At 34.0% G+C, this 27,440-nt stretch overlaps 1 protein-coding gene across 1 annotated transcript; it reads right to left on the minus strand.

Moving 5' to 3' along the window:
- Nucleotides 1-23,903: 23,903 nt before the first annotated feature.
- Nucleotides 23,904-25,948, minus strand: LOC109818634 (sugar transport protein 10). Its single transcript, XM_020384165.3, has 3 exons — nt 25,382-25,948; nt 24,650-25,273; nt 23,904-24,577 (listed from the first exon to the last, which is right to left on the minus strand). The coding sequence occupies exons 1-3, from the start codon at nt 25,838-25,840 to the stop codon at nt 24,122-24,124; spliced, it is 1,539 nt and encodes a 512-aa protein (XP_020239754.2). The 5' UTR covers nt 25,841-25,948; the 3' UTR covers nt 23,904-24,121.
- Between the last annotated feature and the right edge of the window lie 1,492 nt (nt 25,949-27,440).

A 27,440-nucleotide genomic window follows, 5' to 3' on the forward strand; every position in this document is an offset into this window, starting at 1 on the left:
TGCCAAAATTCGAATTTGAACTATACAACGTTTCAAACATTTTGAACTTAAACCGTTGTAATCAATTACCAAGTCTTGTAATCGATTACCAGAGCCTATTTTTTGAAAAATTATAGAGAGTTACAACTCTTCATGAAAATACATAACTCAAGATACAATTGTCTATAAATACCTATAATTTTTCAGAGAAAGGTGACGAACTCTATTGTGAAAATAATCTTTACTAATCACTTGGCCAAAATCATTTGCAAAATCTCTAAAGAGTTCATCAAAGATCATGAAAGTGTAATATCCACTCTTCAAGAGAGTCATTATGTATTACTTAATAGATCATTGGATCTGTAAAGGAGAAAGGGTTTTTCTCCTTGTTGGTGTTTGAATCTCAACACAAGGAAAGGGAGTTCCGAGGTGTTGGAGGATTCATTTTCTTGTAAGGTTTACAAGAGTAGTGGAATTCTCAAAAGTGGGAGACTTGAGGACTGGATGTAGGCAGGATTGGCCGAACCAGTATAAAATCAAGTTTGCAATTCTTCTTCCCTACACTTTTATTTATTTGTTATTTAATTGTGTTTGTGTTGTTCTTCATCATCATTCTTTACATGCAAATTTGTCTAAGGAAATAAAGTGATAAGAAAGTAATTGGAAAAGTTTTTATAAGAGGAAAATTTAGAAAACTTAATTCACCCCCCTCTTAAGTTATACGAGGCTAAGGGACTTACATATTTGATGGTAACCACTCTTAAGATCAATTTTGGAAAATATGCATGCACCATGAAGTTCATCTAACATGTTATCAAGCCTAACGATATTGTGCCCATATCTAATGGTGATGTTATTGATAGCTCTACAATCGGTGCACATCCTCCATTTGTCATTTTTGTTTGGAACCAAAAGAACGGATACAACACAAGGGTTAAGGCTCTTTTGAACCCAACCCTTCTTAAGTAAGTCATTAACTTGAGTTTCTATCTCCTTATTCTCTTAGGTGTTAGTTCTACAAGCTGGCCTATTTGATAGACTCGCCCTCGGTATGAAATCTATTTGATGTTCTATTCCTCTTAAAGGTGGAAGCCCACTTGGAACTTTTTGAGGAAATAGGTCATCAAATTCTTTCAAAAGTTTTTAGACCTCTTGTGGTAGAGACTTAAGTTCATGACTAGTGGCAATGAGTGTCTCTTTGCAATAGAGAAGGTATAAAGGTTGTTCAAGCAAAAATGTTTGCTTAATGTCATTTTTTAATGGATAGATGACTTTTGTGAACAATTTCTTTAGAAGAGACATCTGTCTTTAAACTTGATACCTTCTCTTCCTCTTCATTATTCTTTAAGGGGAGTCTTTTCTTTTCTTTATTTTTGGATTTTTGTTTTTGTTGTTTTTCTTACTTTCTTTCTCTTCTTCTTCTCTCTTTGCTTTCATATTGAGTTGATCCTCACTCACTTGGGAAGGTAATAGAGGACACAACACAAGTTTCTTACCTAAGTGTTGGAAACTTATTTTATTTGTAAGGCCATTATGGACGGTTTTATTGTCAAATTTATAATGGAGATGGTATGTTTACTTGTTGGTTGACTACAATGCCTCATTCCTCAGTAATCCATTGTAACTTGTAAGGTTTAGGATGGGCATAGTAGTTAAGGCTAACTTTTCAACCAATCTAGTGCTACAACAATTGCAAATAGACCCACTATCTATAATGAGAGAACAAATTCTTTCTAAAACTTTTCATCTTATATAAAACAAGTTCTCTCTTTGAGATTGATCAATTTTACTAGATTGATTGCCTAGTAGCCTTCTAACCATGAGTAAGTATCCTACACAAGGTAGAATTTCTTCCTTAAAATCTATGGCTTCATCTTTACTACTTGAAGTAGAGGAAGATGAAGTAGCTTCATCAAGGCTACTATAGTGGTCTTGACCTCTCAAAATCATTGTTTTCTTTGTAAGACATTAAGAAGCAATATGTCCTCTACCAAGACACTTCAAGTACTTGATGTCACTTGACCTAAATTCTTTAAAAGGTGCTTTAATAGAAGATTTTTCTTTTTCTTTCTTTTTCTAAGGAGGTCCACAAATACATAGCATGCCCTTGGAAGCTAAGGATTGCTAAAGAAACTTTTCTCTCTTCACCCACCCCATGGCAAGAAAAGAGTTGCTCAACCTTTATTTACCAATCCAAATAAGTTTCAACATTATATTTTCCATAAAGGAAGAAAGGTTGATGTTAGGTTCCTTAGTTGAGGACTCCCTATGTCTTTGTTGTCTAAGGGGCCTTTGATAGTAATCATCATTGTGATGACTATTATAGAAACTTTCACTTGGAGGTTGTGTATGGTAACTTTCCTCCTTGTGCATACTTATAGGGATCCTAATCCCTTTACCTCTTTGAGACCTAGTTGGAACATTTCTAGGTTTGGACCCACTAGTTTCTCCCACACCACTAATTTAGCAAGTAATTCCTTAATAACCTTATTATTTTTCTCATTCTCTTTCTTTCCTTATAAATTCCTCCTCTCTTTTTGTATTTTCTTCCTCCCTTTTTCTTATGTACTCTTTTAGTTCTCTAAGTTCATCCATAGCACTTGGCCTACTACTATATGAGTTGTTCCCATGCACACTAGAATGATGTGAATGATCACTCATCTCTGATCAAGAAAGGTTTTCTCAATAAGGTTGAAAAGTTCTCAATAAGAGTGAGTGATAAAAATGGTTTTCACAAAAGGTTTTGGAGTGTATGTGTGCACGAATCCCTAGTAGACAACTTAAAGCCTTCTAAACAACGAGAACTAATCCTAAACGTGCCTAAGATAAATATACTAGCATGAGAAGCAATAAAGCATACACTAGTCCTTGTCCTAGGTGGAAGTTTTCAAATAACCTCCAATTACACAAAAATTATTACAAAAACAATCAACCAAGGGGAAATGGGATCACACCAAAGGCAACCCAAGAAACCCCTTTAAAGGTATTTTACAAAAGTGGAAAAGAAATAACAAGAAATTATGAAAAGTCACAAAAAAAAAGTAACAAGGAAATTAGTGACGGAAATTGCCAACACCAAATCTATCGCTAATCTTAGATATATTTTCCTTCTCTTCAAGTCCTACACCAATGAGAAAATTTGGGTCAGCCTTTCTGGGTGTTTAATCACTCATTTTAGTGGTTTAAATCCATCCAATGACCTTGTTGGAAATTCGGATTTCTTCTCCACTCAATCCACCAAAGATTAGATGCCTAGGAGTTTTTTTCTTCACCTACACCACAAAATGAAACCAACCCAAAGAGCAAGAGTCCAAGAAAATAATAAAACTGAAAATGGATAACTAATGAAATGAAAACTCAAATAGGTTTGATGAGACAAGATGGAAAGAATAACAAAGAAAGACAATTTAAAATTAAGGAAATTTTGAAAGAAAGCACACAAAGAGAATATTCCTAGAAAGGTGTTAGAATAATATATATTTTGAATTCATTTGATTTGGTCCTTATCAAGGTTCTGTCCAACCACTTTTTATGTCCCAAAATAAGTCCATAAGGTTATAGGTCCATCTCTAAAAGCATAGGTAGGGAAAGGTCCAAGTCCACAAGTCTAGAAACAAGTCCTTTTGCAAAAATATTCACGCTTGTTTCTTGTATTTTCACGTCATTTTTTGGGTGTTCTAGGTCCAGATTTTTTTATTTTATTTTTATTTTTTTATGTTGCTTGGATTTTACACTTGTGTATGGTGTAACGTAACAAGTTGTTTTAGAAGCCAAATATAGGTGATTTAGTAGCCCAGAACGGGCCGTTCCCAATCTGGAACGGGTCGTTCCAAGCTATTAAATTGACTTGTAAATCGTAGTTGAGAACGGGCCATTCTGGTTGGAGAATGGGCCGTTCTTGATGGAGAACGGGCCGTTCTAGAGGGGAGTACGGGCCGTTCTGGATTAGTTCCAGAACGGGCCGTTCTGGATTAGTTCCAGAACGGGCCGTTCTGATTTTTGAACGGGCTGTTCTGCATGTGGTTTTTGCACATGAAGAAGGGATACAGAACGGGCCATTCCAGATTCAGTATAGGCTGTTCTGGCCACTCCGGAATGTCTATAAATAGGGGTTGTGGGTCTTGAGGAGAATGTGAGTTTTTAGGGAGAAGTTTTAGAGAGAAGGTCTCTGGGTCTGTGAGCTCCTTTCTCTCCTAAATTTCTCTGTATGATTTCTTTTCTCCTCTAGACCACTAATGCCTTCTGCCTTTTCTTGAAATTCAGATTAAAAAGCTTGCTTTGGGAGGATTGAAGTTCCGGGTTGAGCTTTGGAAGGAAATTCTATTTCATCTTAGTTGTTGGCTATTTTGAGCCAATTTTCAGGTGAGGGAAGCTAGAATGTTTTTTATTTAGGTTGCATGTGAGTTACAAACTCAATAGGTGCATGAATGTTGAGAACCCATAGATGGATTGAAGAAAATCTCATTTTTTTGGGGTTTTGAGAAAAAGGAGGATTTTGATGCATAGGTTGGATGCATGTGAGATTTAAGTTTATTTTGAGTCGTATGGAGCCTATGTATTGTGTTTTGTGTTTGCATGTGGCTGAATTTGTTAGTTTGGATGAGAGTTTTGAACTCTATGATTGGGATTTAGGCCGGGCGCAGGTTGAGCGCGCCAGGCGTGGAAGAGCTTAGGGCTCTCGGGTTGGATGTTGGGCCAGGCGTGATTTGATTGCATCAGGCGTGGAGACTCTTAGAAGTCTCTGTCTCAAGGAAACCGAGTTTGAGTTGAACGTGTCGGGTGTGGATGAGTTTTAGGACTCTCAGGTTGGGATTAGGCTGGGCAAGCTCAGGCTGGGCCGAGCGTGAATATGTTTATAAATAATTGATTTAAATATATGCTTATGCATGTTTAAAGTTGAAATTTTAGATCATGTATATATGATATATGATGTATAGTGCAGTGTGATTCATATGTATGCTTTGTGATGATACGTATGAATGTCCGAATATGATATGACATGTGTATATGTTCATATGGGTATGTTTATTGATCATGATGGTGGGTAGACCATGTATGATGTATGATGTATTATTGCATGTGATGCCTTGTGGCATGTGTATGATTGTTGATCATAATGGTGGGTAGACCATGTATGATGCATAATTGCATGTGATGCCTTATGGCATGAGTCTAGCCTAGGACTTGAGGAGAGGAAAAATATTTTCGAAATGGAAGAGCTCACATAGAGTTTCTTGAGAGTGGTGCTTGGATAGGCCACTGATATGAGAGTGGTGCTCAGGGAGGCCACTGGATTTGGGAGAGTGGAGCTCAGATAGGACACTAGGTTGGGTGAGTCTCCGCTAAGTCCTTAGCTAGTGTTGGAGCGGGGTATGAGGTCGAGGGTTATTCCCTTAACCAAGTACTCGGGAAGGTGCGTGGATCCTTGCGGATAGTCGGTGGGCGAACTCCACAATTGACTTAGTTATGCATGCCAAGGTCGTGGTAAGCCCGTACCCAGCTGTGCTATACCTGACGGTGGATCTAGACTTCCAATTGTGTAAGTGGCATCATCCGAGTAAACCCGAGTGAGGATTATATCCTGTTTAGCTGTGACCGAGTGGGCGCATTGGGCATGAAAACGGTTGGGGTGGTTTCGGTAGAATGGAATGTCACTTATACAACTCTATTGTTATGGAGATCTTCTAGGTGTATGCGTGATGACGCATTAGATGATTGATATGCATTGATATCTGTCATGAGATGCATTTATTGCATGATTATTAATATGATGAAGTGTGGTGTTTGACTTCATGATTGGTGGATTGTACTTTATGCATGAATAGTATTCGATAGAGTGTATCGTGTGATTCTATGAATATGATTGATAGTTTGGATGATTGTGTAGTATAGATTATTGTTCTATACTTGTTTGATTGATTTTTGAACTCTAGCTTACCCTTCTGTTTCCATGTGGATGGACTGCGATGATCATACTTGGTATGGGAGCAGGTTAGGGATAGCTTGGAGTAGAGGTGACCGCTGCGAGATGGGGAGTTTGAGCCTCGTGTTAGAATTACGATTTTGGGTAACAATTTTTGTCTGTGCTTGACCGGCACTAGGGAATATTTTGGGATGACTGTACATATATGGTATTTTATTTTGTATACAAAAACTTAATTATTTTGATCCTTATATTTATGCATGTATGATACGTGTTATCCATTTTTATATTCTCTTAGCTAATTAGTTGTAGTGCGATTCCACTAAGTGTAGTGACCATGGCGGGTCGTTACATATGGATAGGTTTTCAGCAAAATTTTTTGGAGAAAAGAGAAAGTGACAAGTGGCCGTTACTTAGAGGTTTTTAGGGAATCTTTTGAGTGGAAGGTGTCTTGTACTATTTAGTACAATTTGATGTGCAAATTTTCTAGCACACACACTTAGATTCTCATAGGTACAAAATCATGGAATATTAACCAAATCAAATGGAAACACAAGAGAGAAAGTGAGTTGCAATTTGAATGTATGTGCAATGATACAAATTACACATGGATGATTAAGATTGCATGGAATATGCTAGCACTAAATAACATGCAAGAATGACTCCTAAAGCACCCTAAATGTAACACCTACTCATGCAATGCAAAAAAAAATTTTTTTTTGCTCATGTATTCATGCAAAGTGTTTTGCATACACACATAGATTTTTTTTATATATATATAGACAAAAAGGAAATAGCAAGACTAGACAAAACTTGGAAGGATTCAAAAATGAAAAAAAAACATGTTCATGGAATCTCCTCCATGTTCATATGCAACTCAAAACCTAAAAGCAAAAGGATGAATACCACTTAAAAGTAAGAAAACCTAAAGCACACAAGGAGGTTAATAAGAATGCATAAATTGAACCAAAACTCAAGATAAGAAACATAGATCATATGAACATATATATGGATGATCTATTCGATCAAAACAACAAGACATGCAAGAAACTCAACATGACCCAATAAGAATGAAGAAGACAAGACTAGAAGTTACCTTTGGTGAACCTTTCCTCTAGATACCAAAATGATGGAAACACCTCACCATTGATGGATTGATGGGTCAATGGAAGAGTCTCCTTACTTCAAGGATCATGGATCACCAAGAGCTCCTAGTCTCCAACGATGAGATAGGACGTCCAAATGGGAGAGAAAAGAGGCGTGAAGGTTGGAAGCCTTTCTAGGAAGGTTGGCTCACTCCAAGGTAAAGGTGGAGCCCACTCTAGGATTTTTCACTCACCAAAGGTGGAAATAAGAGGAGGTTGGCTGAAATTCAACCTAATGACTAAGGATAAGATTTTGAGGCATAAATGACTCACTCAATATCATAATAATCCAAAGTGTGAACATGGTGGGAGGCCTAGGGTATTTATAGAAGGAAGGAAAGGAATTTAGGGTTGCATGAAGTGTTTTGACCGAGAAATGCAAGCCAAATGCACCCAAAATAAACCCTAAATATGGTGTGGGTTTCCTTCCCTCCTAAAATACTAAAATACCCTTTGACTTAAAAATAGGAAAAAAGAAGGTGGACTTTGACCTCACAAGTCAAGGTTTAAGTCCTAGAATAAATACTCTACACACATGATGAACATATCTTTAGACATGGTGGCTTCTCTATCCTTTTTTACTCTCCTAGCCAAGGATCTAGTAATGGGTCCCACATGTAGTTCCAAGGATGGTCTTGCATCTTATATATAGGAGGGATCTATTTACTTCAAGAGTAAGTCTTGGTAGACTTACTTCATCAATAAATAATGTTTTACATTAAATTTTAATGATCCAACTGTTAAATTAAAAATTCTTAATGTACAGTTTAAGTTTACAAATTTTTGAAAAATTAGAAAACCTTATGATACATCATTATATAGATTTGAATCAATGTATAAAATGCTTTTATGATTATTTGTCAATTTGAATTAATTAAACAGTATCAAATAGTCTTCAAATTTTTTAAAAATTTGTAGACTTGATCTATACCTTAAAAACTTTTAATTTGATAGTTGGATTGTTAATATTTGATGTAAAATAAAAGTTATTGAGCTGAGCAAGTCTACCAAAACTTACTCTTGAAATAAGTGAATATCTCTTCATATGTGTGTGTGTATGTATGTATATATATATGTATGTATGTATGTCTGTATGTTGTCTCAATGTTGTTAATTCAATAAATGATATAAAAATTAGTTGATCGTAATTTCTTGCATTAAATATTTATAAGCATTATTCATATATGGATTAATTTTTACTTTTTTGCACAATTATATATACTTTCTACTTAATTAGAGACAAATTCATTTCCATAATATTCTTATTAGAATCTATAGGTGCACCCACGATAAGGATAATATCTTGTATGCTCCAATATCAACGGTGGTGGAAGGCACTTATAAAGACACTCTAATGCTTAAGTTAGAGGGGAGTCTAGGGTAAGTGTAGAATCAAGGTTAGAATGATACATGTCACCCCAAATATAGGTGATTGATCTTAACTCTAGACTTAAAGATAATGTTGCATGATTTTAGGAGATATTGTTCTTGATAAGATGAGATATTCTTCTTGATAATGTGATCCTGAATTCTGGGAGGTATGTGGTGCAAAGATACTTCACTAAGTTAGTCTCTAATTTGGTGGCTACTTGTTTTGCATTTTTCAGCCACCTTTGATTCTTTCTTGTACTTTTCCTGAATTCTTGTCTTGGGAGTGTCTTAGGTACACAACCATCTCTCCTTAGTTTCTTTAGAAATCGTTAGACTTGGTGGAAGTGGTCCTTGAATATCTTTGGTACCTCTCATGCTTCCACCTTAGGAATTCGGCTAGATAGCTTATTATTCTTTAAATTCTTGACATCTTTACTTGCTTAAGTTCACGACTAGATAGCTTAATATTTGTTCATAACAAAAACAATTTCATAAAAATTGTTTCGGTAAGACTAAATATAAAGGGGATTAGTAATTTTTACCAGAAGAGGTTTGATTATTAAGTGGCTCTTTGTAGCTCACCTCCCTCCAAGATTCAATTTGTATATTTAGTTTTCTAAGTACTTAGTTTTATGTTTAATAAATTTTCCTTTGCGAAAATCTTTCATTAAACAAAAGCTTTTACCTATAATGGAAAATCTCTCACCTCACCAAAGTGATAGTGATTCAAGTGCATACCAAAATATTTCAAAAATTACACATGAACTTAAATCACTAAAACTTTGGAGAGACCAAGAAGCCAAGGAAAAAGATAAAGAAAAAAAATGAAATAGAGGCTCAACTTGTTGTTATTGAGGAAGAGATTATGCTATTAAAGCAAAAGGAAGAAAAATTAAATAAAAACCACTGAAGTAGAAGCCATTTTTCCCACACACATGGTTTTACCTTAAGGGTCACAATGCATGAAGATAGCCTACAAATAGGTGATCATTATCAACCCTTCCTAGAAGATCTCATAGAAAACATAGGCCAAGGGAATTTAAAGTAGATCTCCCATATTTTCATGACAAAGATGGTGTAGAGGCCTATTTAGACTAGGAGATGAAAGTAGAACAAATCTTTACTTTCCATCAAGTGAGTGAAGAAAGAAAGGTCTCCCTAGCCACCTTAAGCTTTCAAAATCATGTTATGTATTGGTAGACATCCCTTGTTCGAGAAAAATGCCTCCATAATGATCCTCCAATTTAATGTTGGAATGAGTTGAGGAGTACATTAAGAAGGAGACACATTCCCTTTTATTATAGTAGGGAGCTTATGAATAAGCTCTAAAGGCTCCAACAAAGAAACATGAGTGTTGAGAGTATAGACAAAATATGGAGCTATATATGATGAGGGCAGGGATAAGGAAGGAAGAAAACCTTACCATTGCTAGGTTTTTAAGTGGTCTAAATTTTGAAATAAGAGATAAGGTGGAGCTTGTGCCTTATAGAGACTTAAATGATTTAGTTCAACTTTGTATCAAGGTTGAACAACAAATTTTAAGAAAATATTTTAAAAAAGAAAGCTCCTACTCATCATCTTATTACAAGAAAGATCATAAGAGGTAGGGAAAATCTTTTGAAAAGAAAAATTCATTTGAATCCTCCAAAAACTTAGACAATGGTAAGGAAAAAAGAAAAAGAAAAAAGAAAATTCACCTCACACACTAACACTAAGTCTAGTGATATCAAATGTTTTAAATGTCTTGGGATAGGCCGTATTACTTCCCAATGCCCTAATAAGAAAGTCATGATCTTAAGAGTCCAAGACATTTATAGTAGCCAAGATGAAGCTACTACTTCTTCATCTTCAAGTAAGGATGAGGAAGATACAAGTGAGGAAGAAAACATTGAGTCTACTTATCCTTATGATGGGGAGCTTCTTATGATAAGAAGACTTCTCAACAACCAACCTACTAATACCATATCACAAAGAGAACATATTTCATATAAGATGCAATATTTCCAATAAGACTTGTTCTCTCATTATTGATAATGGTTCTTGGTGCAACTGTTGTAGCACTAAGATAGTTGAAAAATTAGGATTAGCTACCATACCACACCCAAAACCTTACCAACTTCATTCCCTTAATGATGATGGTGATATTGTGGTTAATCAACAAGTGGAAATAGAGTTTTCCATTGGGAACTATAAGGATAAAGTCACATGTGACGTAGTTCCAATGGAAGCTTGCCATATTTTACTAAGAAGGCCATGACAACTTGATAAACAACCCACTCATGATGGCCTTACTAATAAAATAACTTTTACTCATAAGGGTAAAAAGTTTGTACTTCATCCTCTTTCACCATCTCAAGTGGCTGAGGATCAAATACAAATGAGACTCAACAGAGATCAAGAAAAGGAAAGTGAAAAAAAAACAAGAGTCTAAAAAAAGTCCTTAATAATTAGGAATATGGAGAATACTTGGGAGTCTAGTGTTTCTTCCCTAGAGATAGTTCAACAAGAGAGTACTTTTGATAAATCATCTCCTTTGAAACAAACTCTTTTTATTGAACCATCTACTTATATTCTCCTTTGTAGAGGAACACTCACATGCACTACCACAACTCTTCCATTGAATTCTTTGCCTCTTTAAGTTGAAATTTTTTTGAAAGAATTTGATAATGTATTCCCTGGTGAGGGTCCTAAGGGCCTTCCACCTTTTAAGGGTATAGAACATCAAATAGATCTTGTTCTAGGAAGTAGTCTACCAAATAGACCAGCTTATAGAATGAATCCTCAAGAAACCAAGGAGATAGAGAAATAAGTCTAAGAGTTATTGGATAAAGGTTGGGTTTAGAAGAGCTTGAGTCCTGGTGTTGTGCTTGTCTTATTAGTGCCAAAAAAAGATGGAAAATGAAGGATGGATTGTGACTTTAAAGCCATCAACAACATCACCATAAAATATAGGCAACAAATTTTCAAGCTTGATGACATGCATGATGAGTTGCATGGGTCAACAATATTTTCCAAAATTGACCTTAAATGTGGTTATCACCAAATAAGAATCAAAGAAGGTGATGAGTGGAAAATTGTTTTTAAGACCAAGTTTGGATTATATGAGTGGTTAGTAATGCCTTTTGGCCTTACTAATGCCCTATGTACATTCATGAGGCTTATGAATCATATCCTTAGGGATTGCATTAATAGATTTGTAGTTGTTTATTTTTGATGATATTATAGTTTATAACAAAAGCCTAAGTGATCATTTAGGACACTTAAGGTAAGTTTTGTTAGTTTTTAGGAATAACAACTTGTTTACCAATGTAGACAAGTGCACTTTTTGTGTAGATAATGTTATCTTCTTAGGGTTTGTAGTAAGTAAAAATGGGGTTCATGTATACCCCGAGAAAATCAAAGCCATTCGAGAATGGCCTATTACTACTAATGTTAGTGAAATTAGGAGCTTCCATGGTTTGGCAAGCTTTTATAGAAGATTTGTTCATAAATTCTCAACATTAGCTTCACCACTCAATAAGTTAGTGAAGAAGGATGTGGCCTTCCATTGGCAAGAAAAGCATAACTTAGTTTTTCAAGAGCTTAAGCAAAAGCTTACCCAAGCACTTGTTCTAGCTTTACTTGACTTTTCAAAAACTTTTGAGCTAGAATATGATGCTTCAGGCATTGGCCTAGGAGCTATGTTGTTACAAGATGGTCACCCTATAGCCTATTTCAGTGAAAAACTTCATGGGGCTGCCTTGAGCTACCCAACCTATAACAAAGAGCTTTATGATTTGGTTCGAGCCTTTCACACTTGGGAACTTTATCTTGTTACCAAGGAATTTTTCATTCATAATGACCATGAGTCACTTAAATATTTGAGAGGCCAAGGTAAATTAAACAAAAAGACATGCAAAATAGGTTGAGTATCTAGAACAATTTCCTTATGTTATCAAGTATAAAAAGGGCTCCACCAATGTGGTAGCGGATGCTTTATCAAGAAGATATGTTTTGCTAAACACCCTTGGATCCCAAATTCTAGGGTTGATGACATAAAGGAGTTGTATGAGAAAGACCTAGATTTTGCTAATATATTTATACTATGTATTCAAAAACCTTACCAGAGTTACTATATTTCTGAGGGGTTTCTTTTTAAAGAAAATAAATTATGCATACTCCAAGGATTTATTAGGAAACTCTTGGTTAAAGAGAGTCATGAGGGTGGAGTCATGGGGCATTTTAGGATTGAGAAAACTCTTTTAATCATAAAAGAGAAATTCTTTTGGCCGCACATAAAAAGAGATGTCCAAAGGTATTTTTCTTGACGCATAGCTTGTCTTCAAGCTAAATCCAAAACTATGCCTCATGGATTTTACACACCCTTGTACATATCCAATTCTCCTTGGGTAGATATTTCCATGAATTTTATCCTTGGATAACCTCGAATCCAAAAAGGAAAGGATTTCATCTTTATGGTAGTGGACCATTTTAGAAAAATGGCACACTTTATTTCATGCCACAAGGTGGATGATGCAAGTAATTTTGCTAAATTATTCTTTCAAGAAGTGGTTAGGTTGCATGGACTACTTAAAACCATAGTTTTTGATCAAGATGCTAAGTTCCTTAGCCACTTTTGGAAAACTCTTTGGTCAAGGCTAGGAACTAAGCTAAGGCTAGGAACTAAGCTTTTATTTTCTACCACTTGTCACCCACAAATTGATGAGTAGACAAAGGTAGTTAATAGATGATGGAGCACCATCCTTGAGACATCATATAGGGTCTATCACAAGGTCCATGGCTAGGAGAGTAGAGGAAGATGAAGATCACACCACACCAAAAGCCATGATCATTATGTGTGTGGATTTTGGGCTCTCTCCTTAGTTTGTTGCTTTCCTTTCCTATTTTGCCCTTGTATTTTGGGGTACATTAGATATTAGAATTTTATTTTGTATTTTTATTTAGCCTTTGTATTATGGGGCAAAATTAGTCTTAGGATTTATTTTGGGACTTAAACCTTGACTTGTGAGGTCAAAAATCCATTTCTTTCCTTTTCTAGGCCTAACGGTACTTTAGTCTTTTTGGAGATACGAGAGTCATTTCATTTGGGCTGCATCTAGGGTGCATTTGGGCTTGAAATTTTCGGCCAAATGCTCCCAAGAAACCCTAGATGCTCTCCTCTCTCTATAAGTACTCTAGACCCTCCACCTTGTACCCACTTTGGAATATATGCATTTTGAGTGAGCCTTGTTGCCTCAAAAAGCCTTCCTTACTCTCCTAGGTCCTCACGGCCACCCTCCTCTCCTTTCCACCCTAGAGTGAGTTTGAGTTCCCTTGAGTGGCCTCCACCATCCCTTGGTGGAGAGAGCTAGCCAAGAGTACCAAAAACACCTTCCACCTTTCCTTCTCCATTTTCATCCACCTTCATCCTCCCACCTTAAAAAAACAATTATAATTTTCGGGTAATTTCCCACGGATAAATCCGTGGGAAATTACCCACGGATAAATCCGTGGGAAAATCCATGGGAAAGTTACCCACGGATAAAAATCCGTGGGTAAATTTCAGACGACCAATTTACCGACGGATTAGTGTCCGTCGGTAATCCGTCGGAAATGCCTCATTACTCACGGATTTTGGGCATTTCCCACGGATTTTTGCCGTCTGAAATACCGAATTTTCTTGTAGTGATCATCATTTTTCCTAGTCCAGGGAGAAAGAGGGAGCTCCTCCTTAAAAGCTAAAGAACACACCATGGAAGGAAGGAGCCCATCAATAGATCTCTTGGAGCTATGTTAAGGGTAGTTCTTAAAGGTAATAACAAGGCATGAGATGACTACCTACTATATGTTGAGTTTTCTTACAATAGGGTAGTGCATAAAACCCCAAAAATGTCTCATTTTGAAATTATTTATGGTTTTAACCATCTTACACCTTCAGACTTAATTCCCCTTCCTAATGTTGCTTCTTTTATTCATGAAGGTAGATCACCTAAGGTAGAGTTTTTCAAGAAATTGCATGAGAGGGTTTGAGATCATATTCAATCTCAAACAAAGAAAATACACAAAATACAATAATAAAGGAAAGAAATAGGTTATTTTCAATGAAAAGGATTGGGTTTGGCTTCACCTTCGGAAAGATAGATTTCCTTCTAAGAAGAAGTCCAAACTTAGCCCTAGAGGAGATGCTTCCTTTCAAATCACCCAAAGAATAAATAATAATGCCTATGTCTTATATTTCTCCGAGGATTATGGAATTAGCCCTAGCTTTAATGTATCTGAACTTTTTCTTTTTGTAGGGGCTAATGAGCATGAGGAGGACTCTCTAGATTTGAGGTCAAATCCTCTTCAAGAGGGAGGGGATGATGGAGGCCCATAGACCAAGGGCCCAATCACTAAGGCTATGGTTAGAAGGCTAGAGAAGCATGGGGCTAACACAAAGGAAAAACCCATAGTGCTTTTTAATTGGGGTGTGCACTAAAGCCCATGTAGATTAAGGTTGGCCCATTTGGGCTTGTATTTTTGTTTGTGGGCCTTGTATTTTGGCCACTTAGTGTATAGAAAATTACATTTACATGAGAGATTGCATTTAGGAGGAAGCTTTTCTTCTAACCGAAAAGATTGAAGTAGCTTGGCCGAGTCTTCTTCTATTTCTGTTCTTGGATTCTCCTTGAATAACCTTCAAGGATCAAGAAGAGATCAAGGAGTTCAATTTCGGAGTCACTTGAAGACCATTTTGGACTCTATCACTAAGGGTTTAGGTTTTTACCTTTGTAGTATTCTTTATGCCTTTTTAAGAGTCCTTTATGTGATTGAAGTAAACACTTATTCTTTCTTTTTGATCACCAAGCACCAAAGGGGATGGTGCCTCTACTCGATCCACACGAGAAACATAGAGGACAGGGTTTGGTGCTAGCCATAGGTGGATAGGGTTAGGGTTTTATGCCTCTCACAAAACCCTTAGAGAATCCTCTATCTTAGAAAGATACATAGGTGAGATTAGGTTAACTTGTATATTTATAGACTATTTTTTAGTTAATCTACCTTCTTGATTGATTTGGTGGAAAGGTGCAAAATATTTGGTGGGTTAATGGTGGGTTTATCTCATATAGTTTTGTTTGTTGCATACTAGTGTTGTGGTAGGCACACACCCAAGTTATTGTATTCCTAACAATAGTTATTAACCTTTTAACCTTAAAAGGTGAAATTCGAGAAACCAGTTTAGCAATAATAAAGGCTTTTGAGCCAAACCTGTGTTGTTAGTTTGGTAGGTCAAGCTATTTAAAATGTTTACCTCTATTGTATGAGATCTCCTAAGTTGAAATGTGTGATGATGCATAAAGATGCTATGTTGTTCCTTATGTTGCTAAGTTGTTTATTGTTATGTTGAGATGTATATGTATTTGGATAAGTTATCTAAATGTGTTGTGAGTTATATATTTGAGTTGATGCGTTGTATCTCTATGAAGTTTATATGTTAAAAGTTGTTCATATATATGTATATATATATGTAAATAGTTATTGCTTTCTATTTTATATATGTTGTTTCTTATTCCACAAGCTTATCCTTACTTTTTCTTGTTTTGGACTGTGATAATCATACTTAGTATGAGAGTATGTCAAGATTAGGTGGAGGGTAAGCCTACAGTTTGTTAGCCATGTGGAGTTGGCTTTTGGTTGGAGTTGTTATGATGTAGCTAGTTATGTGTAGTGCTTGACTGACACCTAGGACTTGTTTTTAGTCCTATTGATTTGTAGATATTTGTACACCTTATATATATGTATTCATGATAATTGCAACCCCATAATGGGTTTTATGATTTTTACTTGTAGACAGATCTTGTTTTATGTTTCCTTACATTGATATATATAGACACACACACACATAAATTGTTGCATGAATATCCATGATTTGTTTGCATGAGAACCCTAAGTTAGCTGATTTTATGTTTTTTGTTGCTTCTGTGTTGTTTTGTTAAGTTTAGTGACTTGGCAAGTTGATACAAGTTTTGGATGTAAGTTGTTTATAATGATGTATAATACTTGAAATATGATGTTGTGTGATGAAAAATCATTATGTGATAGATAAGTTGGGATGATTTATATTAATTTATCATATGTTGTTTGAGTTGAATGATGAGATGTTGAATGTTGCTTAAGTTCAAAAAAAAGCATGTTGTAAGTTGTTGTTTAAGTTGTGGTGTATTCATTTTTTAAGTAGAAAGTTGCATAAGGGTCTGAGGAAATAAAAATTATTTTAAAAATTAAAATATCAGATTGCATGGATATAAGTTGTGATGTTTTACGAGCCTAGTATTAAAACCATTTAGTGTAGAAGTTACCTTTTTGAATGGGAAGTTATTTTCAAGTTGACTCTTCTAGGCCTTTGTGTTGTATACATTATATTGGATAGGCCAAACCATACTTGTTAGAAGCGGACAATGAGTAAGGCAAAGGCCAAAATCTCTAATTGAGTGTTAGAATGGTGCACATTATTTAGAGGATAGGTGGCGGGCTAATTCCATGACGAGGCTTAGTAGATGCATACCAATTTCATGCTAGACTCACACCCAAGTTGAAATGTTTCTTATAGGTGTATTAGACCTTTGTAGCTTCGGTAGGACCAAGCCACTTAACCTACTCACTAAGTTGTAGAAGATTCTTGTTGAAATGCTTGATGACACATCAATCTCTCAATTGTTAAGTTGTTTTAGTTGTTAAATTGCTCAGTTATTAACTTGCCAAGTTTATTTAAGTTGTTCAATTACTTTTAGGGATGACAAGGTGGCGCGGGTACAAGTTTCATTATCCATATCCCTATCCCCATTCCTATACCCAATGGATATAGAATTTGTGTCCTCATCCCCGTACCAGTCAAATATTTAGTATACTCATACTTGTCCCGTATCTGCCCCAAAAAGAAACAATACTTAAAAAGTATAAAAAAACAAGAATTTCAATATAGAGTAGCAATTATAAAATTACGTTATTAAGTTTCATTTGATATAAATTTAAAATAAAGTAAGTAGTACATAAATGTCAAGTAATTTTTTTAAAAAATAAATTAAGATTCTAAAAATTTGAAGCGGGTAGGAGTACGACACAAGGCAAATAAGTATATATTCATCCCTATCCCTGCACTCAATTTAATAAATCGGGTATTACCCGTACCTGTACCTAGCCAAACTGGGTATTTCTCGTCAAAGTTGGGATGAGTTCGGGTTTTACCCACTAGTACATGTTTACTTGTCATCTCTAGTTGCTTTCAACTGTTAAAGTTGCTCAGTTTATCAATTGATAAAGTTGTGTAGTTATATCTATTTTTTTAGTGGTTAAAATCTATTTAGTTGATTAATGTTGTTCAATTGTTTATGTTGGTCAAATATATTATTATTGTTCAATTTTTAAAGTAGATCTCTTATGAAGTTGTTTCAATTGATAATGCTAAGTTGTTAAAGTTGAAAATGTTGATTTCATGTGTTGTTCTTTTTTGAGTTGACTTTAAGTTGTTTTCAAGTTGAATTTAGTTGATGATGATGTTTGCTCTTAGCATGATATGTTGTTTTTTTTCAAAAGTTTACCCTTACTTTTCCATGTATTGGACTGTAATAATTATAGTTGGTATGAGAGTAGATAAAATTTAGGTGAGAGGGTAAGTGAAATTGGTTGGTCATGCTAGAGATGGTATTTTATGGAGTTGTTATGATACAATATCCTTTTTTTGTTTGACCGATAATCTAGAATTTATGTTTTAGTCCTTACGATCATACATTTTTGTTGATATTTGTATATATAAAGATGATTGTAACCCAATAAGGGCTTAATGTTTTCAATATGATGGGCTGAAATATACTTTTAAGATTTCGGTATCCATATATATATATATATATATATATATATATTTGATCTTACATGTATACCCATGAACTGTTTGCATGAAAATTCTAGGCTTGAGGACTTTTATATTTTCTGTCGTAGTTGGTTGAGTTGTTGTTTTGCTATGAAAGTATGGTACCATGTCATGTCATTACACGTTATTAGATGAGATTAGAGCCAAACCTCTATCTAGAATTTGGAGATTGAATTGAAAGGGGTATATAATTAGAGTAGTATTGTGAAATACATGGAAATAACAAAGAAATATTCATTGAAGGTGCAAGTTTTTCTGCCTTCACCAATATCGTGATAACAGGAACTCTTAGATTCCCACTGCGAAATGTGTTATAGATGAAAGTGATATAGACCCTAATATTGCATATAAGAGAGAAAAATTTATAAAATTGCATCATTTGGACAAGATACTTAGTCATGTTAATCACCGTCAAATACAACACGATAAACATCATATTCACAATCTTATTATTTAGTTTGATATATCATAGGTATTTATCTAGTAGCTTTTATGCCAACAACTCCATATTCTTTATAGTCACAAAAATAACCCAAGGTATCAAAAGAAAAATCATAAGTGTATCCATAACTTTATTTGAAAAAAAAAAATCAAGATATTGAATTCAAGCTTATTATTACTCAAGGCTAAGTTTGATCTTATTCTACAAAAAGTCAAGTCCAAGTTTATTCTTACTAAAGGTTGAATTTGAGCTTATTATACAAAAAGACAAGTTTAGGCTTATTTTATTTAAAGGTTGAGCCTAAGCCAATTCAACAAAACCTGAGTTTGAGCTTATTTTTATTCAAGGTTGACTTTGAGCCTATTTTACAAATAGTTGAGTCCAAGCTTATACTTATTAACAACCAAATCCAATCTTATTCTACCAAAAATCGAGCTTGAGCTTATTCTTATTAAAGGTCAAGTTCGAGCCTATTCTACAAAAACTAAGTAATTCTTATTAAAGATGGTAAAAAAGCATTTATAAATATTCCTTATATCTTATTTGAAATATTCTAAATAATTAACTATGAAGATGAAAGAAAAGAACAAGCAAAGATACAACTACTAGAATTTCTATTTTATATTTTTTGATTTCTCATAAATAGGAAATGTAAAACTTTTAAATGTATGAAAATGTAAGAAATATATGAAGTTAGATGGAAACACATAGAAGGGGGGTTGAATATGTGTGTGTATGAACGGAAGAATTTTAAAACGTTTTCGCAGAGGGATTCATTTTCGTCCAATAAAATTATTCTCTTGACTATTTAAGAATTTATCAAGATTTGCTCAACAAAGGATTTTGCATCTGAAAGTTCATAGTTTGCACAAGGAAAACGTTTCTTAAGAGGAAACTGTTTCTTAATATATTAAATTAAGCAAGTATATTTTTCATTTAAAAAGAATTACATTGAAGCATAAGCATTGGACGAAGTTTTCAATATGATATATCAGTTAAGTGAAATTGCGTTTGAAACATAAATAAACAGTGCAAGGATTTTTATACTAGTTTGCTCAGACTGAGCTACGTCCAGTATCTTTCAATTGAAGGGTTCCACTGGATATTCAATGAAGTACAAGTATTCTTTGTTCAGCCTCTTCAGGCTCGCAGTGAGTATTCTCGACCATTCCTAGTCCCGAGTATTATCAACCACTCCTGGTTGGCTAGCTTCACTCACTAGCTCTAGTATTCTTTGTTGAGCCTCTTCAGGCTCTCAGTGAGTATTCTTGACCACTCCTAGTCCCGAGTATTCTCAACCACTCCTGGTTGGCTAGCTTCACTCACTAGCTCTAGTATTCTTTGTTCAGCCTCTTCAGTCTCTCAGTGAGGATTGTCAACCACTCCTAGCCCGCTAACTTCACTCATTAGCGCTAGTATTCTTTGTTCAGACTCTTCAGGCTCGTAGTGAGGATTCTTTGACAAGCCTCTCCAGGCTTTTACAAGTATTCTTTCCCTAGCCTCTTCAGGCTTTACAAATGATAGATATACGAGTTGGTTTGAGTGTTTGGTTTACTCTCACAGAGAGGATATAAAATTTTGCTACACTCACTAAGGTGCATGTTCCTAAGTTACACTTAGAACTCCTTAGTCTACAGAGATAAATACATTATGTTACATTTGACTCTATAAGCTCTGTCTCTGGTTTCATTGGTTCATGGGCTTGATATCACTCTTCGCCAACGCCAACCTTTCCAGGTTTGAAGTTGTGACATATATATAGTCTTGTAAGATTTGCCCGTTGCAAGTGTTCGTTGAAGTAGGATGTAGTCGTTCATGACTAGTTTGATCTTTCATTTAATGAACAAGATCTTGCATGAAATGTTGCTTCCTGTTATAAACATTGTGTGAAGTCTTCTTCATTTTGTTAGTAGCAGTGTCTGACTTTAGCTGAGACCTAGGAACCTTTTGTCCTTTTCCGGTCGTGTAGCTGCAAAGCATTGTCTTTATATGAAAAAGTAATGTAATTTTTCTGACACATGCATGCTTTTACTTTTGACTTATTTTTCTTCTTCTTTGTCTTTTCCTTTAATCATGCGATCATATTGAGAGCTTTCGTATAATCGTAGACGATGCCTGATTTGTCCCTTGAGACTTGATTCTTCAAATACTTGCATGGCAGTCTTCGTCTGCGTCTGGTAGTCCATTTGCATCTCAAGTCTTGATCTTCGTCTGAGCATTAGTCATTAATGCTTTGACTTTCTTTGGTCTGGTTAACATTGTAGATGGACAAAATTTGTTTCCTTTTGGAATACTTTTCAGTTTGTGATGTCCTTCGTCTGATATTTAGTTGACTTTCTTCAAATCTTTGACTAGCCTTTGTCTGAGTTCCTATGTTGCGCTCTAGGTTGTGCTTGACACACCTTCATCTAATATTTGATTCATTATCGTGTAGCGCTCATTTCACGTTTCATCTATCACTTGACTTGTTTAGTCTGATCCTCATGGTATGCTTTGCTTTGACTAATCTTCGTCTGGTACTTGAAGCTTTCGTCTGTGGGTTTGTATCGTCTAAAGTTTAATCATTTGCCTTTTTGTGCTAGACTTGGCTTCGTTTGACCTTTTCATGTGATGCTTGACGTGGCACACTGACACACTTGTTGATCCTTTCTTTATCTTAGTTCCAATGTGAGAAGTTGCACATGCTTTGTTCTTCAACTTGCGTGTACTGATGTTTTTCTGAAACACTAACACTACATGTATTATATTTGTCTCATTCAAAACCTTGCTGGAAATTGCTTCGTCTGACTTAACAATATAGATAATTTAATTTTTGTATTACAAATCTACTTATTTAGATATGTTATTAATAATGTAATATGTAAATTATTTTTTATTATATTATATAGTTAAATAGGCTAGTCTATTAGGCTTAACAAACTTTTATATAAGTCTAAATCCAACCTTTTTAAATAAATAAACTTTTTTTAGAAGCTTAAACCTTACATTTTTTTTATTAAATATATTATGTCAAACTTTAAATAGGTCAAGTCATGAGCCCTTATTTAATGTATGACTTATTCTCATTCTTAAAGCTAAGTTTGAGCTTATTATTTAAAAGTTCATTTTGACTTTAAAGGTTGAGTTTGAGCCTATTATCAAAAAGTCAAGTCCAAGCCTATTCTACAAAAAGTAGGGTCCAAGCTTAATTTTATTAAAGGTTGATTCAGAACCTATTATACAAAAAGTTGAGTCCAATGTTAATTTTATTAAAGGTCAAGTTTGAGCCTATTCCATCAAAAGGCAAATTCAAATTTAAGGTCAAGTCCAAGCTTAATTTTATTATAAGTTGAGTTGAAGCCTAAAACTCGATAAACTTGAGCTTAACACAAAAGGTTAAGATCAAACCAAAACCTTAAAATACATTATTGTTGAATTGAGCCCTTACCACTAATTCAAAAGTTATAGTTGATAGTCAGGATGCAACCATTTTACTTAAATGTAATAGTCCAAGTGACATGTGTCAACTATGACTTGACCCACTTGGGCCTCTACCATGTGACAATTGAAGCCACACTTTGGCAAACAATCTTCCCCTTAGCAATTGCTTCTACTAGGAATCAAATATGTAACTTTGGGTTTGATACCGAATGTTGGATTGAGCGCTTACCATTAGATCAAAAGCTATAATTGATAGTTAGGGCACAACCCCTTTTTACGTAACTATAACAAACCAAATGTTGCGTATCAACTATGACTTGATCCACTTGCACGTCTACCATAGAATAATTGATGCCATACCCTTGCAAAAAATTTTAAACAAATTAAGTTCATGTCATATGAGAATATCTTAAGCTCCTTTGCTTTACAAAAGCTTAGAACTCAGGAACTTGTGTAATATCCAAAAAACAAAAGTTGGCACAACTAAGCTAATAATATTTTAGCAAATATAATATTATGGTTAATAATTTTTATTAATATTTTAACAGTTAATAAATAATCACATGATCCCTATAAATAAGGGATTATGATAGAAATCTCTTTACTATCCTTAAACTAGGTAACTATTATCCAATACTTATCTTTTAGCATAATTCTAGGAACAACCTTGATTTTCTTATCAATAAAATATGTCTAAAAAGATAGGATGAAACTCTAGCAGTTACACACATAGACATACAATAGTGGAGTATTAGGTATGTTTAAACCTAATTCATTATTATTCTTTTGAAACTAGTTTTGACTTAAGCATTGGAATCTCTTTTTAGGTATATATCCCATCAACATGGACTTTGGAGAAGAAGATCGAGTACAACAATGTGGAGGAATCGCCTGAATTCCATTATGAACAATGTGTACCTAATAATCTATATTTGATTTTAAAATAATTTTTTAAAAACTTATTTACTTGAAATGCAATGAAGATAAAAAATAATATAAATAATACATCACACTTGATATTGTAAATTGTACACGTGAATGTTATTTTAATTTGTTACAAAAGTTACAATTAAGATTAATTTCTATTTTATATTTATTCAACAAAACAATTAATGTTAGCCTAATGGTTGAAGAAAAGAGTTAGAATAAATGCATGAAGACTTAAATTTGATCCTCAATATTGTCCTTATAATCTTTCTTATGGTTAAAAATAATATTTATTTAACAATAAATAATAGTGACAATATTTGATATAGGATAAAAATATCAAAACAAATATCCATGATCATATAAAAAAATCCACTAACATATATTTTTGAAAACTAAAAGAATATATTGGATAAGATCCACACTGATTCATTTCTTTTATATATCATCACAACATGTTATTCTTGTATGGTTGCCAATAATAAAGTGTGTTAAGAGAAATGGATAGGATTATTAATGACATATTTTTTGATTACATTTTAATTGAATTAATATTATAAAACCTATCAAAAAGGTGACAATTAAGTTCATGGTTGAATTAATATTATGTATTTAAATATATATATATATATATATATATATATATATATATATATATATATATATATATATATGTAGATAGATTATTCATATTTCTATACCAAAAGAAAAATATTTGCAAGACCTCAAAATGATGGATTCACTATTTTCTCTTTTATTTGATGAAATTGGAAATTAACAAAAGGCTAGAATCTACCATTCAAAACTAAATAGAAGAATGTAAAAGTTTTTTTTTTTCTTTTCTTCCATTTGAAATAACAAGAATAAACACAACTTTGTTAAATTTGAAGTACATGTAAACTTTCCAACACAAATTTGGAAAGAGTACATATTATTTCTCAATCTTAACCCCTTCTCCAGATTTTATTTTATTTTGTTATTCCCATCTCCCTTGCTATATATCCTAACCAATGCCTAATTAATCATATTCATGGAACGGATTTTTTAGATGAACCACCGGCTACAATCTCTTGGGGAACAAACTTAGTCCAAAACCAATGGGCCTTCCATACTCTATTCATTTCTTCGATTGGGATGTTCTTTGTCTCGGGCAAAAGCAACGCAATGAAAATTGTCATGATCACCACAAAACCAGCAAACATGAAGAAGAGACCAAACTTCAAGTGACAAAGCATGGTAAGGAAGACTTGAGCAATGATAAATGTGAATAACATGTTTATTGAGACATTCAAAGCTTGACCTGCTGGTCGAACTTCAAGAGCGCATATTTCACTAGGCACCAACCAACCCAATGGGCCCCAAGACCAAGCGAATGCGGCAACATATAGGCAAATAAATAACAAGAGAATGTCTGCTTCTCCTCTGGTAAATGATCCTTGACCATCAAACCCAAATTTTCTACCAATTAGGACTCCAATAATAACCTACAAGATAAATATATGCTCAGTAAAATAATCATATATGTTGATACTAAAGTTTAAAAGCATTCAACTTACTTGACAAATAAACATTTGTATGCCGCCTTCAAGAAATAATAATCTTCTTCCAAACTTGTCTACCGTAATGATAGAAACAACTGTGGCAATAACATTAACACCTCCTGTGATAACCGCAGACATGAGTGAGGCATCACCACCAAATCCTAAAATCTTAAAAAGAACTGGAGCATAAAACATGATGACATTGATGCCAGTGATTTGTTGAAAGAATGGAATGAAAGTGCAAAAAGTGAGTTGAGGCCTATAATTTGGTTGTGCAATGTTCTTCCATGGATGGTCCACCATTTTAGCTGCTTCACTAGCATCAACAAGATCCTGATATTCTTGATCAATGTTCTCAGTGCCACGAATCTTTCGTAACATTTCCTTAGCTTTTTCATGCTTTCCTCTTTCAATCAAAGAATTAGGTGTTTCAACTAAGAAAATAGATCCTACACATAACACAAATGCTGGCACAGCTCCAATGCCCAAAGACATCCTCCATCCATTGTTAAGCTTAGATGTACCATAGTTGATTAGGTTTGCAATGAGGATACCAATTGTAATCATCATTTGAAACCCAATATTGAGTGCTCCTCTGATATTTGCAGGAGCCATTTCAGATAAATACACTGGTACAGACTATTTATGAAACAAAAAATAATGATGTTAATTATTATAGTCTTTTCAAAACCTAAAGGCAAATAAATTTAAATGAATAGAATGATTAATTAACACTAACATGTTTACCTGATTACAATATCCCACACCAAAGCCTAATAATATACGACCAATGATAAGCATTTCAATGTTGATGGCAAACCCATTCAAGAGTGCACCAACAAAGAAAAACAAGCCACCAAAAAGCATTGAGGGTTTACGTCCAATCATTCTGGTTGTAATGGAAGCAAAGAAAGAGGCTATCAGTGCTGCAAGGTATAAGGAGGAGGTGAATAATGTAAGAAGTTGATTGTCAAATTTGCAATATTGACTTGTGCTTTCTGTTTCGTCTTTCATTTGTCTATACACACTAGGGAAGAACTTAATCAAAAATTGTTCCATAGAAGTCACTCCTCCTGTAATACCAAGATCGTATCCAAAGAGAAGACCTCCCATAGCAGCTACAAGACATGTAATTATCACAAATGTTGTGACCTTTCCCTCATATTGACGTCCTGCACCTGCATCCACAAAAGCTCCACCTGCCATCTTTCCAATACAAATCTCTTAAGTGTAGTCTTTGATGATGTAATTACTATAAAGAAACACCACTACTACTCCTTTTGTCTCTTCTTTCCTTTTTTGTTACTTATTTTACTCATCAAGTTCTGCTTTAATAGGTACAAGTAATGCATTAGCAATGGTTAGAAAAAAGTCATTACATCTGCCAAAAATAGATTTCAATAGTCACTTATTCACTACTTTTTAGTTGGAGAGATGTATGCATTGATTAAAGTCATTTGCATTGCTTAAAAGTAGGAAGCAAATTAGTATTTACCTCAAGTTTTATTAATCATAGTTATGGTTGTGGTCCTTATCATTTGACCTTTTCTCAATATTGTTTTCAATTTTTTCTTACATTTTAGTTTATGTCTTATAGAATTTAGTTATTTCCAATTCATAAACATGTGAGATAGATCACTAGGGGATGGTACATAAGTTAACACTGCATGTTGTTTCTATTATATTCATAGCTTAATATTTCATAACTTCCCCACTTTTTAGTTCTCCTTCATGTTTTAATTATTTTTCAAAATTTTCAAATAATTATATTTATACTGAAATGAATTGAACACTAAATAAATAAAAACAAGATATAATTGCATTAAACAGTAAAAACTATTTCACCTATTAATAATGTTTATAAATATTTAATGCAAGAAATTATAACCAATTAATTTTGTTGACTTATTTATTGAATTAACATGTTTAAGTTAGCATACTTTTAATACTATTGTGCTAGTTATTTATTTATAACTAAAATATTCTTAAAAGCTTAATATTTTAGGTGGAAAATTAAAAATCTCATAGTATCATATTTGTGTTTGATATCTTTAGGGTAAAACTATTATATATATATATATATATATATATATATATATATATCAACTCCTATATATTTATGAACGGTTATCCTGTGTGAAAACATTTTTAGGTGTTATTCTTTGATAAGAACATTTTTAAGAATTTTTTTAATTTTTATTTATCATATTTATTAATAAATTAAATTTTAATATTTTGAAAATATATGATCAATATTTAAAAATAATCTTATATTGTTGTATAAATTAATTGTCTTAAATATAAAATTTAATAAAGTGAAGATCAAACTTGGTGAAATTAGAATGAAGATCAAACTTCTCTAATTCTAAGGCAGCCAAAGTCACCTTCTGCACCAAAGGACATCCCAAAGTTTGGAATATCTTTTCAACATCAAAAATCCAGTCAACAGCTCCATTAGGATTATAACCCCCACGGAAGCTTGGCGGATTATTTCGCTGGAATCTCTCCAGCCAATCTACCTCTGGTCGTTGGTTCAAAGTACCAAGAGCCTGAGCCATCGCCTGTAGAGCATCAGCCATTGCATGATCATTCCTACCTCCTTCCATTACTCTTCTGATCCACATAAGAGTTAACAATTATACTATAATTAAATAAATAACAAACTTAATCAATCATCATACTACCATATCAACAAGTTCTACAATCAATTCATCTACCAAACAAGCATAGTACGTAGACTCATAACTCACAGTCGATTGGATCGACCTGCTCTGATACCACTAAATGTGACACCCTTACTACCCCA

This window comes from Cajanus cajan, chromosome 11 (assembly GCF_000230855.2).
Source record: "Cajanus cajan strain Asha chromosome 11, NIPB_CcT2T_4, whole genome shotgun sequence".
In the NCBI taxonomy this organism is placed as follows: Eukaryota; Viridiplantae; Streptophyta; class Magnoliopsida; order Fabales; family Fabaceae; genus Cajanus; species Cajanus cajan.